Here is an 18697-nt window from a genome sequence, read left to right as displayed (position 1 = left end):
GAAGCTTCAGGAGAAGAATTGGTGTGGGAACTGGGCAAATGTGGGGCGGACTGGCAGATGTAGGGGGTGAAAGCACCTGCAGCAGAAGCTAAAATCACCTGACCCAGCAAGATTTGGCAACCCTAACTGTCACGCACACTGGGGATGGGCAAGAGGAGTTCAAAAATCAGATGACAGATGAACACACAATACAGTAGAACCTTAAAGATATGAACCCAGAGTTATGGACTTACCGGTTAACTAGACACCCTGTGAAACCAGAAGTCCTCAATCAGGCAGCAGCGCAACCACCAAAAAATTAAAAAAAGCAAATACTGTATTGCCGCAGGGCTTCAGCCACAGGGTAGGCAGGGGTGGGAGTCAGGGCTCCGGGCAGAAGGGCAGCTCAGGTCTTCTGACCCTCAGGAGTACCAGGGCTCAGGGATTTAGACTGGGGGGGCAGCACTGGAGCTTGGGGTTTCAGCCCTGTGGCTCTGTTCCCGGCTTCAGCCTGACAGGGGGTGCCAGGGCTTGGGGCTTTAGCTACAAGGGGAGCACTGGTTTCAGCCCCAGCGCTCTCTCTGTAACTGAAGCCCCAAGCCCCGCCCCCAGTTGAAACCAAAGCTCCAATCCCTGGTGCCCTACATGGGGCAGTAGCTGGGAGTGGAGCTGCAGGGTTGAAGCCTCAGTGTTCCCCCACAGGTCTAAATGCCGAGCCCCAGTTCTCCCATAGGGCTAACCCTGGCAGCCCCGAGGATCAGTAGCCCCCGCCCAGAGTCCTGCAGCCCCAACTCCTCCATAGCTGAAGCCTGTAACGTCTTATTCAGAGTTCCAGACCATTTCAGAGTTACAGACAACAGAACAATACACCCATAATAGGAGTACTGTAATATTTGGTGCCCTGTTCAATGTTGCAAACTTTCATTATCTATTTAAAGTGTTAAGAGAAAGAAAATAAAGTGCCCATCCAGGGCTCTAGATGACTATAACAGTAACATTAAAATACAACATAAAACCCAGCAGTTTTCCCAAAAACAGAACAACCAATCCACAAACATTCCCTTAACATGCACTCCACTACAAGCCCTTATCACAACTCCCCCTCTCCAAAACTTGGGCAAGAAGACGGGCCAACCTGTGTGTCCGGAAAGTCAACAAAACTGAGCTTTTACAGATTAACAGTGGAGAAATTAATCTAAGGTTGAGCGTTCCCCATTGACAGCTCTCTCTCTGATACGGAGGGAAGTTCCAGTTGAAACACCTCTGTGGGCTACAGCTGCAGCAATATGGCACAGTGAAATAGGCAGGTCTCAAGCAATTTTAGAGTTTCATTGGTCAAGTCCTACACTTACAGGTTAAATACCCACAAAACTTACTCTCTGGCTGGGATTTTCAAATTCAATGTGATTTAGGCACCTAACTCCCTTAGACTCCTTTGCAACTCCCAGTTTTTATTATTTTAATCCAGACAAATATGTTAGTAATGTTGCTGTGGATTTTGTCAAACCTTCTCCTTCCAGAGACCTTTCTGAATTTTTTTAACTACAAAAAAAAAACCATTTTGTAGCATTCTGCCTACAACCAAACTGTCTAACCAGCTACCAGATGAGGAGACATTTGGTCTACAACTTGATTGGCCCTATGCTTCATAATTTTTCACGGTGTGACATCTTGTATCGCCTAAGTGGGCAAGCAAGCACTGGCATGTCAATATCCAAGAGATTTTAAGTTAAATTTTGACAGGCACACAGATTCTTTTACATAATTTTCAATATTGTCTTACCTAAGACGGTCATGACTGTCTTCATAAGCTTCATTGGTGTCCTCCTACGGCTGATGGATCCACTAGTGTGTGGAGATAAGACATTAGTTTTCCTCTGGACGTACATGTAGATTCTTAGGTAAACCACCACCATAATGAAGAAAACAACTAGATTGGAGACAGTCCAGAATATCAGATAACTTCTGCTATAAATAGGAGCCAGGGAAGAACAGGTTGAGATATTGCAAAGACAGTTCCAACCCAAAGTAGGCACAGCCCCCATAAAAATAGCAATGGCCCAGATCAATAAAATTAAAAAAGTGACTCTTTTCTTTGTGAGGTTACTGTGAACCCTCATCCGCACTACTGACATGTGTCGCTCAACAGCTATCACAAATAAATTAGCCAGAGAAGCTGTCAGGCTGGTGTCCAGAAGCCCCTGACGCAAAAACCATCGGTTAACAGTTAGCGTTTTGGACACAGGGCCAGTGTTGAACATCAAGTATACATAGGCAATGCCGGCAAAAAAGTCTGCAGCAGCTAGATTGGCCAGCAGATAGTAGAAGGGGAAATGAAATCTTTTGTTTTTGACCACAGCTGCTATGACCAGTGAATTTGAAATAAAAATAAACAGGCAGAAGAAGGTCCCAAAACATAAAACAACAACAAGGTTTGTCCCTGACCACTCATCTACTGTGTCAGTGTTGCTCATGTTATAAAAAAAGTCCATACGTTTATCATAGTGGCATTCGTTCATCCTGGATCAGGGCCTTACATCCTAGGGGGGGAAAAAAAAACATGAATTAAATTTCATACCTTGTCTTTGCTTGAAGCACTGTGCTACAAACACTTGGAGTGTAAACGTTCCCAGAGAATAATTTTCATATCAGATAGAACTAGAGCAAAAGGAAATGCAGCCTGAAGGAAAAACTGCTCTAATATAGTTACTCTGATTAGGCCCCAATTAAATTAAATCACATGCTTAACTTGATCTTGATGTCAAATGGGACTTAAGCAGAAGCTTAAAGTTAAGCAAGTGCTAAACTGCTTTGCTGAATCAGGGACTTAAACATTAACTAGTTAACTTTTTTGCAGATGATGAAGCTGAAGCTCAGAGTTTTAGTGATATGCTTGAAAATACATGGAGAGCCAGAAACAGAACCCTGATCTTACTCCCAGTCCTATGTTTGAACCACAAGCCCGTCATTTCTCCCAATACCCAGCTAAGACAGCAAAACACAGAAATCCTACATCTTTTCCAGTTTACTAACCTAGCAACATCAAACTTTTACTTGTGAAGTATTTTCCTGTTTCTGAAGCATGTTAATAGATATAATATGTAAACATACACTATTTAAGGCACATTCTCAATGCATGAACAAAACTCCTATCAGTAGTAAATTAGTTTATACAAATAGATTTAAAGGTGAAAATACGTTGTATTACATTTTAGAATAAACTAGGTCCAAGGTGCAGAGGACAGAAAAGTGGTGGGGGAGGGGGCTTTGGTTTGTGAAAATAAAAGTGAAGTGTGGGCCATGGGTTCTGGATTGATAGCCCTGTAGAATAAAGTCTCCTATTCACCCACAAGGAAGGTGAAGCATAGGTAGCAGAAGTGGCATGAGCTTTCATATATTGTGTCAACACTGTTTTGGACAGATCACTACTAAAGATGAAGAGAGGGATAGTTCATTCTCCCTATTATGTCTCACTTTGGCCTGTCTGGGTTGACTATCAGCATCAGCCAGGATAGTGTTATTGTGATGTGCTCACTAGGAACTGTACTGAGCGCCAACGGATTTAATGCAGAAGATTAAACAGCCATCAGATGGTACTGACTTTCAATAATCTTGGCACAAAAAGTGGAAGTGTGCTAGTAAAATTCAGAGGACGCAGAGTTAGAAGGTATTGCCAATACAGAGGAGGAGTGGAATTTCATAAGATTTGGATGACCTTAAAAACTAGAACAACAGAAATGGGATGAAATTTAATAGTGCAAAGTGTAAGGTCATGCACCTAGGGCAGGGGTGGGCAAACTATGGCCCATGGGCTGCGTCAGACTTTTTAATCCAGCCCTTGAGCTCTCATTGGGGAGCAGGGTCTTGTCCTGTTCCTCACGTGCCGTGGCTCCACACAGCTCCTGGGAAGCAGCCGGCATGTACCCCCTTCGGCTCCTACGCGTTTGGGCAGCTAGGGAGCTCCACACGCTGCCCCTGCCCCAACTGCCAGCTATGCAGCTCCCATTGGCCAGGAACCACAGCCAATGGGAGCTGCAGGGGTGGCATAGTGCGCAGAGCCGCCTGGCCACACCTCTGCATAGGAGCCAGAGGGAGACAAGCCATGGCTTCCGGGAGCTGCCTGAGGTAAGCACCAGCCAAAGCCTGCACACTCCTGACCTTCTCCCATGCCCCAACCCCTTGCCCCAGCCCTGATCTCCCTCCCACCCTCTGAACCCCTCGGTCCCAGCCCAGAGCACCCTCTTGCACCCCAAACCCCTCATCCCCAGCCCCACACCAGAGCCTGAAACCTCATCCAGAGCCCTCACCCTCCCAACCCAACCCCCTGCCCCAGACCAGACCAGAGCCCCTCCTCTGCATCCCAACCCCTACCCTCAGCCCCCTCCTGCACCCTTCATTTCTGGCCCCACCCTGGAACCCTCATCCCCAGTCCACAGCCCATACCCCTCAGCCTGGAGCCCCCTCCCATAATCCAAGCCCCTCTGCTCCACCTCAAGCCCGCAGCCCCCTCTTGCACTCCAAACCCATCATCCCTGGCCCCACCCCCACCCGCACCTCCAATCAGAGCCCTCACCCCCTCCAGCATCCCAACCCCCAATTTTGTGAACATTCATGACCCACCATACAATTTAAATACCCTCAGGCCAAAAAGTTTGTCCACCCCAGACCTAGGGTCTAACAACAAGAATTTATGCTATACATTGGAAATGTATCAGTTGGAAGTGACAGAGAAGGAAAATGATCAGTACACCTAGGTCTATCACAAGATGACTACGAGTCACCAACATGATGCTCATAGTCATGAAAAAAGTGAATGCACTCCTAGGATGCATCAGGTGTGGTATTTCCAGTAGGGATAGGGAACTGGTATTTCCATTATACAAGGCACTGGAGAGATCTCATCTGGAATACTGTGTTCCATTCTGGTCTCCCATATTTAAGAAAGATTAATTCAAACTGGAACAGGTGCAGAGGAGGACTACCAGGATGAACAGAGGAATGGAGAGCCTCCCTTATGAGAGGAGACTCACAGACCTTTGCTTGCTTAGCCTAACAAAAAAAAAAAAAAAGACTGAAGGAAGATATGATTCTCTCTATAAATATATCAGAGAGATAAATACTGGGGAGGGATGGGAGTTATTTAAGTTAAGGGCCAATGTTGGCCTAAGAAAGAACAGTTACTCACCTTCTCATAACTGTTGTTCTTCGAGATTTGTTGCTCACATTGATTCCAATTAGGTGTGCGCATGCCACGTGCACAGTCGTCAGAAAGTTTTCCCCCTAGCAGCACCCATTGAGTCAGCTGTGGAGCCCCCTGGAGTGGCGTCTCCATAGTGCACTATATATGACTCTGCAGACCCAGGGCCTCCTTAGCTCCTTTTTGCCAGCTACTCCAACAGAGGGGAAGGCAGGTGGGTACTGGAATGGATATGAGCAACACATCTTGAAGAACAACAGTTACAAGAAGGTGAGTAACCGTTCTCTCTTCTTCAAGTGATTGCTCATATCGATTCCAATTAGGTGACTCCCAAGCCTTACCTAGGAGGTGGGGTCAGAATTACAAAATCGCTGATTGGAGCGCTGCTCTGCCGAAAGTTGCATCATCTCTAGCATGCTGGATGATGGCGTAATGAGAGGTGAATGTATGCACTGAGGACCAAGTTGCTGCCCTGCAGATTTCTTGGATTGGGACTTGGGCCAGGAATGCTGCCGATGAGACCTGTGCCCGTGTGGAGTGTGCCGTTAATGCAGACACTGGGATTTTGGCTAACTCGAAGCACGTGCAGATGAAGGACATGATCCAGGAAGATATTCTTTGCGATGATATCGGGAGCTCTTTCAAACTAGATATTCATAGCGGTGGCAGGCCGGATGACTTTCTGAATGGCTTAGTGCATTCGATGTAGAAGGCTAGTGCCTGCTTAACATCCAGAGACTGCAATCTCTGCTCACAGTTACTGGCATGAGGCTTAGGGAAGAAAACAGGCAGGTATATGCCTTGACTAGTGTGAAAATGTGACACAACCTTAGGAAGAAAGGCCATGTGAGGCCTAAACTGCACCTTATTCTTGTATAAGACTGTGTAAGGTGGGTCAGAGGAGAGGGTCTTCAACTCAGACCTGTGCGTTGAGGTCACAGTGACCAGAAAAGCTACCTTGTATGATAGATAGAGGAGGGAGCAAGTAACTAGCAGTTCAGACGGAGGCCCCATTAGTTTGGAGAGGACCAAGTTAAGATTCCATGTAGGGACTGGCTGTCTAATCTGGGGGTGGAGGCATTCCAGGGCCCTTGAGAAAACGTCCCACCATGGGATTGGCAAATACTCCTGGGTGGAAGGCCGAGATGCAGCAAAGTGTATCTTGATGGATGACATTCCCAGGTCTTGTTGTTTCAGGTGCAGAAGGTACTCTAGGATGAATGGTATAGGCACCTGGATTGGAGGTCTGTGATCCTGGGCACACCAGCAAGTGAACCTCTTCCACTTAGCTAGATAAGTGGCCCTGATGGATGATTTTCTCCTGCCAAGTAGGACCTCCCTTACAGGTTCCAAGCACAGATGTTCCATGGAGTTTAACTATGAAGCTTCCAAGCCATGAGATGGAGAGACTTGAGGTCTGGGTGGAGCAGGCGACCATGGTTCTGAGTGAGCAGGTTGGGGTGGAGGGCAACACAATTGGGGCGTCCAGTGACAGTTCCAAGAGAGTGGTATACCAGCATTGTCGAGGCCACCAGGATTACCTCTGTTCTGTCCCTGTGGACCTTGAGAAGAATGTTGTGCGCCAGAGGAAACGGTGGAAAGGCGTACAACAGGCAGCCTCCCCAGGGTAGCAGAAACGCATCCATGACCAAGAAGCAGAACATCAGGCACTTCCTGGTGGCAAATAGGTCGACCTGGGGAAACCCCCACCTTTGGAAGATAGAGTGTATGATGTCCGGACAGACGGACGACTCGTGATTGCGGAACGATCTGCTGAGATGGTCTGCCAGGTTGTTCTGAGCCCCTGGGAGCTAGGATGCTTCCAGGTGAATGGAGTGGGCTATGCAGAACTCACAAAGCCTGCGGACTTCGACCCAGGAGGAGGAACGGGCTCCACCCTGCTTGTTGATGTAAAACAGGGCAGTGGTGTTGTCTGTCCTCACTGCCACACACTGGCCTTGCAGCCAGGCCCAAAAATCTTGGCATGCTAGATGTACCTCCCTGAGCTCCTTGATGTTGATATGAAGGGAGAGCTCGTCCCAAGACCATATGTCCTGCATTTGAAGATTTCCCAAATGTGCACCCCAACCCAGAGCTGATGCACCCATTACCAGGGACAAGAAGGGCTGGGGGCTGTTGAAGAGGACTCCTTCACACACTATCCAAGGGTCGAGCCACCACTGGAGGGACTCAAGTACGTGCTCTGGTACTGTCATTACTAAGTCCAGGTTGTCATGTCCTGGGCGATAGGACAATGCAAGCCATGCTTGCAGTGGTCTGAGCCTCAGCTGGGCATGCTGGACCACATAAGTGCAGACTGCCATGTGGCCGAGGAGATGTAGGCAACCCCTTGCAGTACTGGTCGGGAATCGCCTGAGGCCACGAATGATGTTTGACATGGCTTGGAATCGTGTCTCCGGCAGAAATGCTTGTGCCTGCACAGAGTCCAGCACTGCTCTCATGAACTCTGTTCTCTGGGTTAGAGACAAGGTTAACTTGTTCATGTTGAGGAGTCTCTTGACAGCAGATCTGACGAACCGGACCTGAGATTCCACCTGCTCCCTGATGCACCCTCTGAGCAGCCAGTCATCAAGATAGGGGTACACCTGTCTCTTGCGAAGGAAGGCTACTATGACTGACATCCCCTTGGTAAAAACTCAGGGGGCTGTCAACAAACCAAATGGGAGGACCGTGAACTGATAGTGTTTGACCATGAACCTCAGAAATTGCCTGTGCGTGGGGCGAATGGCTATGTGAAAGTAAATGTCTTTCATGTCGAGGGTGGCATACCAGTCTCCTGGATCCAGAGAAGGGATAATCGTGCTCAGGGAGACCATATGGAACTTCAGCTTCACCAGGAATTTGTTGAGTCCTCACAAGTCTAGAATGGTTGGAGACCCCCCTTTGCCTTGGGGATTAGGAAATAGCAGGAGTAGATCCCTTTCCCCTTAGCTCTGGAGGAACCTCATCTGCTGCCCCTTTGGCAAGGAGAGATTACACCCCGGGTAAGGAGCTGCTCATGAGAGGGGTCCCTGAAGAGGGACAGGGAAGGGGGGTAGGAGGGAAGGGAGGGGAAGAGCAAATTTGGAGAGAATATCCCACTTCTACCATGCGAAGAAACCAGCGGTCCGATGTTATTTGGGACCAAGCACGGTAGAAGAGGGATAGATTATTCAGAAAACAAAGGGAAGGATCCGGTGCTGAGATTGGTGCTCCATCCTCGGGTGCACCTTGAAAATGACTGCTTTGAGTTCGATGAAAGTAAAGTCAGGCCTTGGTGCCCAGACTGAGGATGGGAGGGCTTGCGCGTGCCTTTCCTGTCCCTGCGTCTGTAGGGATCCTGCCATGGTCGAGGAGGTTATGACCACTGTTGCTGCAGTTGGGGCTTAAAGGGCTTTCTTTGGGTTGCTGGGGTATGCATATCCAAGGATTTCATTGTAGCCCTGGAATCCTTTAGGCCAGGGGTAGGTAACCTATGGCACGTGCGCTGAAGGTGGCATGCAAGCTGATTTTCAGTGGCACTCACACTGCCCAGGTCCTGGCCACCGGTCTGGCGGGCTCTACTTCTTAAACATTTTTAAAACCTTACTTACTTTACATGCAATAGTTCAGTTATATAAAAAAGTTAAAATGTACTACTGGCACACGAAACCTTAAATTAAGAGTGATTAAATGAAGACTCGGCACACCACTTCTGAAAGGTTGCCAAACCCTGCTTTAGGCTAAGCAGTCTGGAGTCTGTCTGTTCAGCAAACAGACCCACCCCATCGAAAGGCAGGTCCTGCATAGTTTGTTGAACATTGGGCGGAAGCCCCGAGGCCTGCAGCAATGAGCTATGCCTCATGGCAATGCCTGAGGACAAGATGCGCGCCGCCAAGTCCACAGCACCCAGTGAGGCCTGTAAAGATGACTGTGCAATTGCCTTGCCCTCCTTGACAATAGTCCCAAACTCCTCTTTGGACTCTACTGGTATGAATTTCTTAAACTTCAGCACAGAGTTCCAGGAGTTGAAGTTGTATCTACTCAGGACTGCCTGCTGATTGGCAATCCTGAGTTGCAAGCCCCCTGTGGAGTATACTTTGTGCCCGAATAAATCCAGGTGCTTGGCATCCTTGGATTCAGGCGCTGGGGCTTGCTGCCCCTGCCTCTCCTTCTCATTCACTGTAGTCACCAACAGGGAACAGGGCTGCGAGTGTGTGAACAGGTATTGGTACCCTTTAGAGGGAATGAAATATTTCCTCTCCAGCCACTTGGCGGTGGGAGGGATGGAGGCCGGTGTCTGATAAATGGTCTTTGCATTTGCCTGGATAGTTTTGATGAGCGGTAGAGCGATCCTAGATGGTCCCTCTGGTGCCAGGATATCCACCATAGGATCCTCGGACTCTACCACCTCCTCGGCCTGCAGGTTCATAGTCCGTGCCACCCTCCATAGGAGTTCCCAGTAGCACAGCTATCCATAGGGGGAGGCCCAGAGGTCGAGGTGCCCGCCACAGCCTCATCCAGGGAGGAAGACGAGGAGGCCAGAGAGGGAACTGGGTCCTTCTGACCTTCCCGGTCCTCTGCTACCTCCTGTCCTGCCTCTAATCCAGGGTCAGCCACCCCAGGGTCAGGGTGAGGAACAGAGATAAGTTCCAGGGGAGGTGGTAGGGCTGGTAGCTCCTCTGCATCCCTCAGGGTGGGATGGCTGGCTGCTGCCTCCAGGACCCTTGCCTCAGATGCCGCCGAATGGGAGCCCCTGGACTGAATGCCCTGGGCCTGGTGGTACACCTATGGGGGTCAAAATGGCCACTCTGCTGTCCCCTGACATAGCATGTGCCATGGTGCCACACGCCTGTCTGGTCTGCCCTTTGCCAGCTTGCATCGGGCCTGCTCCAAGACTTTAGATCCCGTCTCTGAACATGAAGATGTGGACTGAGACCATGAGGGCCAGGGCGATGCTGAGTGCTGTTGGCCAGGGAGTGGTGCGCGATGACCCGGAACGGTCCCGAGACAGACTGTGTCGGGACCAGGAACTACTGCATGACAGCGATCGACACCACAAATGGGAGCACTGACGGGACCTGGAGCAGTGCTGCGAGTCACATTGGCACCATGAGTGCAAACAGTGCCACGAGTCTGATCGGCGCCGGGAGTCCAAGCAGTATCTTGTCCCCGATGGCGCTGAGGGGAAGAGCACTGCAGGCTTTCTGCAGGATGATGCCGCTTGCTGTGGCATCGGGATCTTGGTGCAAAGGGCAGGGAACCGTGGTGCTGTCACGTCTACGAGGTCTCTCGTAGCCTCAAATGTGTCTGGGATGGAAGGCAGTTGTACCTTCACCACCACCTAACACAGGGAGTCCAATTGCACCGGACTCAATGGCCCCCCTTACGGGACCAAAGTCGACGGTGCTGGCTCCAAAGTTTTCTGCACTGGGGGCTCTTCCCTGGCACATGCCCCACTGGCCAGTTCTGAGGGGTTGGGTCCTGAAGTTGGGGAACCACTCCTCACTTGTTTCCAGTGCTGTTTCTGACCCGGGGAATGGGACCAGTGCTGAGTCGATTCCAATTGCTTCTGCACCAGAGAGTGGAGGTGCTGCGGGTCTCGTCCAGAGTGTTTCTGTGGTCCCGTCTCTGCTACTGCCAGGGCACTACGCACTGATGTACTCGGTGCTGGGCCCTGCTGCACCAATGCTGGTTGCAGTCTAAGTGCCATCTCCATGAGAAGCTGCTTCAGTCTAAAGTCCTGCTCCTCCTTTGTTCTTGGGTGAAACCCTTTGCAAATCCTGCACTTATCCACCTGATGGGTCCCCCCCCAGACATTTCAAGCAAGCATTGTGGGGGTCACCCATTGGCATAAGCTTGTTGCAAGACTTGCAGGGCTTGAACCCCTAGGACTTAGGCGTGCCGAGTCCCCAGAGAGAGTGTGGTTGGGGTGAAAGGGAACTCCCCCCAAACTCCCAACAGTGAACTGTTAACACTACACTAACTAATAACTTACTAAAATAACTAAGGAAACAAACACTGAAGTAAATAGAGCTAGAGAAACATGGAGAACTTGCTGAGCAAGACGCCAAAGTTCCAACAACTGTCACTGGAGGTAAGAAGGAACTGAGGAGGCACCGGGTCAGCAGGGTAATATATACAGCACTACGGAGGCGCCCCTCCAGAGGGCTCCACAGCCGATCCAATGGGTGCTCCTAGGAGAAAAGCCTCCGACGACTGTGCACACAGTGCACGCAAACCTAAATGGAATCGATATGAGGAATCACTCGAAGAAGAATAAATGGATATAAGCTGGCCATCAATAAGTTTAGGTATGAAATTTGACAAAGATATCTAACTATCAGAGGAGTGAAATCCGGAACATCCTTCCCATGGGAGTAGTGGGGACAAAAAAATTGAACTTCTTTCAAGATTGAGTTTGGAAAATTTATGGAGGGGATGGTATGATGAGATTGCCTACAATTGCCTATAGCTCCTCTGTGACTGCTATTGACAAATATTGCTAATGGTTGGAGATGAGACACTAGAGGGGAGGGGTCAGATTTACTATAGAGAATTCTTTCCCAGGTGTCTGGCTAGTGGATCTCGCCCATGTGGTCAGGACCTAACTGATTATCACATTTGGAGTTGGGAAAGAATTTCCCCCCAAAAATATTCAAACTAAGGCCTGCCCTTGCCCCTTTCACCAAAGCACACCTTTATGCTTTTATACCTCCTCTTACCCCCCTTCCTCGCTGCCTATTATTGCCATGATCACAGGAGCCATATGCATGCTACTATAACACTGCCAGTCTGTTCCTGTGCTCCCTACACCTTACTTCTCCCCGCACACACACAAATCACAAGCAGGAACCAGGAGAAAAAAAACTCAATGTGAGGGAGAGGCTGAAGAATTGAAAAGCAAGGAACCTTGTTAACCAGAGGAAACTGAGAATGAACAAAAGGATGAGTTAGGGGGAACATCTCAACTGTCCTTCAGGGCTGAACAACATGGCAGGATGGCCACCTGGGAAGAATGGGTGGAGAAAAGGAACACCCAGCCCGGGAGCTGGGTGAATACAAAGAAAATTCAATCCTTTGACTCCCGCTGGCTGATTCCCCACTAGGGTTTACTCTCACCAGCTAACAACAGAACAACGTAATTGTCTTCACAGGATTTAATACATATTCAACAGGTTAGTTAACATGTTTAAAATGCACCTTTTTACCTAGTGTAGATGTGACCTTTAATTTACTTGCTTAGCACTGTTACCAGATAAGATTGGAAGATATTTAGGTGGTGGGAGGCCAAAGCTATGGCTTGTCTAGTTGGAATTTTTGACAAGGCTGGTTTAACATGACAACAATGCTTTAAGAAGTTATTGCACATTTATGCCCTTTGAGCATTTGATATTTTACGGCTTTTTAAAAGAAAAAATCTCAAGAAGGATGGAGCATTTTCTTTCCACCATAACACAAAAAAAAGTGCAAAAGGTCATGTTTTTGTGCCCAGCAATCTGCCTTCTTATGCTAGTTCTGAATCAGTCTCTCTCTCATAACTTCTCAAAATAAAGGGTCTCCTTCCTACAGCTCTTAATTTGAAGATGTTCTCAATTTCTGGCAAGAGGAAACCTGCACTAGGTCTACACTGCAGTCATGAGTTGAAAATTATGTCATCCCTATTCCCTCGTTTCATGGCAGCTAGCTCAGAAAAAAGTTTGAAACAGGAAGATCATTACAGAATATCATATTTTAAGGTCAAACCACCAATTTCTAGAGCTCAATACCTTTAGTGGTTTTTTTCCGGATTTAGCATTACCTTCAGCAGTAGTACATGTTGCTCAATAGGATTTTTTTCCATATTGGAGGGACCATAACACAGCAAGACAAAAAAGAACTATGCACTTTCAATTATCTAACAGGAACACAGGAATTGCTATACCAGATTAAGGCAGAGGAATCCTGTTTCTGATGGAGACTAATACCAGATGCTTCAGAGGAAAGTGCAAGAAACCTCACAGGACACAGTCATGTAATAACCAGCCCCTCGAGGAGGTTTCTTCCTAACCCCTCCATCTGCTGGATCTTGGTTTATGAGCAGAAGCATGAGGGTTTTCTAGTCCTTTTCTTTTACCTATATAATGTAACTCTAGATAATCTCATTGCAATAATAGTTTGGATAAACACGGAGTGCCCAAATCAGCTTCTCACGCACATTTAGCCAAATTCTCATTCCATTTACACCAGCGCAATCCCATTTAAAATCACTAGAATATATGTGGGGGGAAATTGTCCCAGTATATTTAAGAGCTGTTGTAAGGCTTCAGTATGGTTAAGTGGTTAGAACACCAGAGTAGGAGCTGGGACACAGTGTTTTATTTCCAGTTGTGACAGACTCCCTCTGTGTCCTCCATCAAATCCTTAACCTCTCTGTGCCTCTGTTTCACCACCAGTGAAATGGGGATATCTGTATAAAATAGAGACATATATAAATCACCTTGAAATCCAATAAAGAAATGTGCTTCACAAATAGAAACTATTATTTATGGCATGAGTTGCCTCTCTATTTTGGTCCAATAGCTGAGATAAGTCTCCTGAACTCTCATACCTCATGGTTCTTCTAATTAAGCTGTCATTGGAGCTTGCAAAGCAGTGCTGAGCACCAGTGATATCCAGCCACATACGTAGGTAAAGGTAAAACTGAGAAAAATGTTAATGTGAGCTCCATCTGCATCACCCTGTTATTACTGAAGAGATTGTCTAGGCAATCATTGCCCAAACTGTTGTCAGAACTTCAGGTTATGCCTTAGGGAGTGCTTCCTCAATGAGAGATCTTACTTGCATAGTCATTCCCAGAAAAAGGAGCTTTCTGCCTCTTCTACTTCACAAAGATATAATGTGCTTTCAGTCTGTAAGCTGCCCTTCATTTTTCTGGTTAGAAAATTGATGTCATAACTCCTTTACTTTCCAATGTTGTAAATACATTATAGAATGCCCCCCTCCTGAGATTGGTTTCAAAAACTGAAGTTTGGAAAAGTGAAGACTGGTAGGAACCACACTGTTCAATCTACATATAAAAACAATATCCATTTACCGAAGTAAGTGTGAGCTAATGCATTTTCTAAACTCCACCTGCGCACATCTGAAATTGCATATGAAATAACCCAGCGGTATGATTGCACCAATAACCCAAGAAATGCATTCAGCTCAAAAAGAATAAGGGAGGGTGTGTAATGCAGCAGAAGCCAAAAATGTTAATATGTAACCATGACAGGGAATTTAAAGAGGTAAACACTTTGGGGGTTTGTTTGGTTATTTTTAAAAGATCAAGTTAATTTTAAAAAGAAATCGATAGATTACAAGTACAACAGAGAGAAAGTCTCGAAACACAAGTTTCAATTTACAAAAATCATGACCTCTCTATTTTGAACTAAAAAAAACATGTAAGCTTGTCCAGGAATGTCTCAGAAGCTTCGATAACGGCTTCTCTATGTTACTATCCTTGGGAGTTGACAAAACCTTTGTATGGAAGAATCTAGAGAGAAGCACAGGATCTCAGAAGATTCATTTTTAGCACTTAAGTTGATGCCCTTAGAATTCCCTGTGGTTGAGATTTTGTGAGACTTAGTCCATTTTTCATGCAACTGGGAATATACATTTTAAAAGCATTATTTTAAAAACCCAGCTTGCACAAATTAGAAAACAAAAGGGCTGTAAAAAGTGTAACCAGATAATATTTTAAGCTCTTACTGCATGAGCAGCCAACCTTTTTATGTCCAATTTTGAATAGCTTTATTGCTGTTTCCATTAAAATGTTTCACCTATGTAATATTCATTTGGAATTATTCTCTAATTAGAGAGCCCTAGATTCTTGTGACAGCCCTATGCATTTCTGGGGTAATGCAGTTTTTTTAAAGGATACTCTTTTTTTAGTTCAAATTGTGATGCCATATGGATTTGTATGTATGAGCAGTATAAGTCACTTGTCCTTGAGTTATTGCCTTTGGTGCCTAACATCTGAGGTTTTATTATTTACCAAACAGCCTTGTATTGTACCCAAGATATGTCGAGTCAACAAAGGACCTTAAGAAAAGACTACTCGGTTTCTATACCCTATTCTCTCCCAAGAGAGATTCGAGACCTAAAACTAAATATGCAATTGCATGGGCCGTCTGAGCAATGCTACCAGCCACCCACAGAAACTTGTACAGAAGACTGATGGATATAAATCGTTAATTCAGGTAGCAACATTATTGGGACTCAAGTGGAAAGTCTATTCTGTGTTAATGATACCTCTGTTCCTTTATAGGAAGTTGCAGACGATGGAAGGTCTAGAGCTGCAAGACACATTTAAAATAGTGTTACCAAGGCACGGCTAGTCTGAAGTTTAGGCTCTTTGAGCCTTTAAACTTTATTACTGTCTAGTTTGAAGCTACCTTATCAGAGTCATTTGCAATGCCCTGATCCACTACGGAAAGCTGTTAAGGGCAGATACCCAGTAACTCACTAGTTACCACAAGATTAGGTTCCAGGCTTTGGTAATTTAAGATCTTCTGAAATTATGGTTTAGGAAGTCTTCATATGGAGTCCAAAATAAAAACTTCATAGCAAAGCTTTCATTTAAAGTCTTCCTGAATGGGACTTTGAAAGGAGCTGGCAGACTATCCTTTAAATGTGGAAACAATCACAGCATTTTAAATATTTAAAAGCCAATCAGACAGACAGCTTTTGTATTTTGTTACATTTCTTCAGGCATGTTTTACAAATACCTGTCCTCTAGCTTTCAAGCTGAAGAGCCCACATACCATTCTGTTCTTCAGAACTTTCTGCCTAGCTTACTGATGATCAACAGTTCTACTTTTTAAATTAATTATTTACTGTTTTGTGCATAACTAATGTACAATGAACACCCACCTCAGCCAGAAACAAAGCCTCCCTTAAAACAAAATGTAATCAGTACAATTAAGAGAACATGATTCTTTGGATAGGGTTGCTTTTTGTCATCCCTCAAGGAGCTGACTCTGATCTATGGTAGGTACATAACTGTAGGTGACATAACGTGCATGTCTCCTCAGCTCTGGCTTTTGCTCAGAATCATGTCATTTGAAATCAGAAGATATATGGCCATGAATCTGACTTATTATGAGAATAACTATAACTCATGGAGGAATAGATAACTTTTCCTTACATGCCAAAAGACAAACAAAAAAACCCAAAAAGGACGAAAAATATGCAAATCATTTTCCAAAACAACTCCCAGTGGATTTTGTCTTACTGTGTCTATCTTCTGCTACATCATATACATGCAAGGGAAAACACTGTCTCGATTTGTGTCCTGCGCAGCACTGATCTATCAAACTCATAAGCTGTATTTGTATAGCTGATAATGAACAATTGTGTGCACGTGGGGGCACAGAAGTGACTGGACTTCACAATAGCATCAAGAGGGCAGGCATGCACAGTCTGGTTTTTAAACACAGGTCTCTCACATTCATAGATGCTAGAATAGGGGTGCTACTGCACCCCCTACCTTGAAGTGGTTTCCATCAGATACAGTGTTTACAGTTTGGTTCAGTGGCTCTCAGCACCCCCACTGTACAAATTTTCCAACACCCCTTCTCACATTACTGGGGGGGAGGAACAATAAATATGATCCCTTCATGCTGATAGCAGCTGCCTCATTGTTGCTGAATGCTCCTGATTAAATTGCACTGAAATTAAAATAAACATTGAGGATGACCTAGCCAACTCTCATTTTTGCACCACACCACAGGGTTTGTTTTGCTGTATTTTCTGTCATACTTTTGAGAACTGCACAAAGGAGGACAAAAACCAAAATGCAAGCCAGTTTTCTCAGCACTACAGCACAAAAGTTACACATCTGGCTACAAATGGCCATTCTGGATTAAACAGCGCTCCAAGTGTAAGGAGCAATGTATTACAGCCCATACAATGTTCTCTTCTAAATTTTCCTTGCAGCAGGATGGATATTATGCCTACCTGCCTGACCCTCCATTGCAGGGAAAAATAAAATACGAAGAAGCAATGTTTTCTCAAGCACACCCTTGACAAACACATATAGTAAATTAATGTCATTGCTTTTTATTTGTGGAAACTTGCCACATTTTTTTTATGAAGCCCAAACCTGAAGCAGCAATTTATCTAAAACAGCTAAAACATTTTATCTGGAGTAAAATAACATTTTTAATTAACATAATATTGTAGTGACTAGTCTGTTGATGCATGAGTTGTGGAAATGTGATACCTGTAAATTCAAATATTTGCATAATAGACAACCGAAAAATATATGGTCATATTTACGTTACGTTGTGGAAACTAATCACTGTCACCAGCGATGGGAAGAGTGTTGCAACAGTTATTTGTGACAAATCATGCAATAATTTGTAAACAAAGAACTTTAATTTCACACTGATGCTAGTGAGTGTAAGTCTTTAAAACAATGAGTCCCATGAGTGATTTGCCCTTCCATTCACCAGTAAGTGGTATAGATTTCACAGTACATTAGTTCACAGCATCTTTTTAAATTATTCATTTATTCTTAACAATAGGTCAACACAGGAAGCATACATTTTGCTAATATGGCTTAATCGGGTGCTTACACTAAGTAGTTTATTTCATAGTCATAGCATTAATAAGTTTATCACAAAGGTCCTCTTGTAATGTGCCACCCCTGCTGCCAGTATCAGGACAGGCTTTTCAGAAAGATTGGTTTGAAATAAGGTGCAAAATATTTGCTCCTCCTAGTGAGATAATGTTTATCTACCCTGACAATAGGCAAAACAATGCAGAACAATGTGTCTAGAATTACAGGTGATTAGATATCTGAGCACAGATGTTAAAGTGATCTGAGAGCAGGTATTGATTAGGCATTGCATTGCTTGAGCTATTTGTTCTAGCTATCCAGATTCTTATACTGCACCCATCACTGTGGTATCACAACTGGACTGCAATAACTAATATCAAACAGCATTCTGCAGCACAGAGATTTTGGTGGTCAATTTTCCGCGGACAGATCAGTCACTACCTGTGTTTGACAGCCAAGGGACAATAGTCAAAGGTTGGGCTTTTCAAAGCAGTGCCGGGGGATCTAGGTTCACAGCTCCGTTCCAAGGTAATGCCGGAGGAGGGTTAGCCCCCCTGCCGGGGATTTGAAAGTTTCAGCCACGTGCATAGAGAAATTGGGTGAAATGCTGGCCCCACTGACGCCAATGGGTGACTTCCCTGGGGGCACGACCCCCACCCCTTACACTTTTCTACACGGCGCGCTGTGACCCGCCCCGCAGAGGTGCATAGCACATCCCACTCCCCGAGACCCACGGTGGGGCAGGTCCCCGCGGAGCAGCGCCCTCCGGCCGGCTGCGGCCCCCGAGCCAGGCAACGCCCCAGCGGGACTCCGCGCGGCCCCTGCCCAAAGGGACTTTCCGCCGCTGGGCTCGCGGGCAGCGGATCCCCGGCAGCCCGGCACGGCCGCTACTCACCGCCGGTCACCTGCTGGGTTCAGTCGCCGTCCCGCGTGCCCCGCTGGTGGGAGCCCGCCCG

At 46.2% G+C, this 18697-nt stretch overlaps 1 protein-coding gene across 1 annotated transcript in view; it reads right to left on the bottom strand.

The window, feature by feature from the left end:
* LPAR3 (lysophosphatidic acid receptor 3) overlaps positions 1–18697 on the bottom strand; it is a 37264-nt gene extending 18567 nt beyond the window's left edge. The window contains exons 1-2 of the mRNA XM_030572491.1: positions 18637–18697; positions 1763–2519 (exon numbers count right to left, since the gene is read on the bottom strand). Coding sequence (XP_030428351.1) covers positions 1763–2498 — 736 coding nt within the window. The 5' untranslated portion in view covers positions 2499–2519; positions 18637–18697. The remainder of the gene's footprint in view (positions 1–1762; positions 2520–18636) is intronic.

The sequence above is a fragment of the Gopherus evgoodei genome, chromosome 8 (assembly GCF_007399415.2).
Source record: "Gopherus evgoodei ecotype Sinaloan lineage chromosome 8, rGopEvg1_v1.p, whole genome shotgun sequence".
NCBI lineage: Eukaryota > Metazoa > Chordata > Testudines > Testudinidae > Gopherus > Gopherus evgoodei.
The sequence above is the reverse complement of the archived record's forward strand: the minus strand, read 5'-3'. Positions and strand labels throughout refer to the sequence as shown.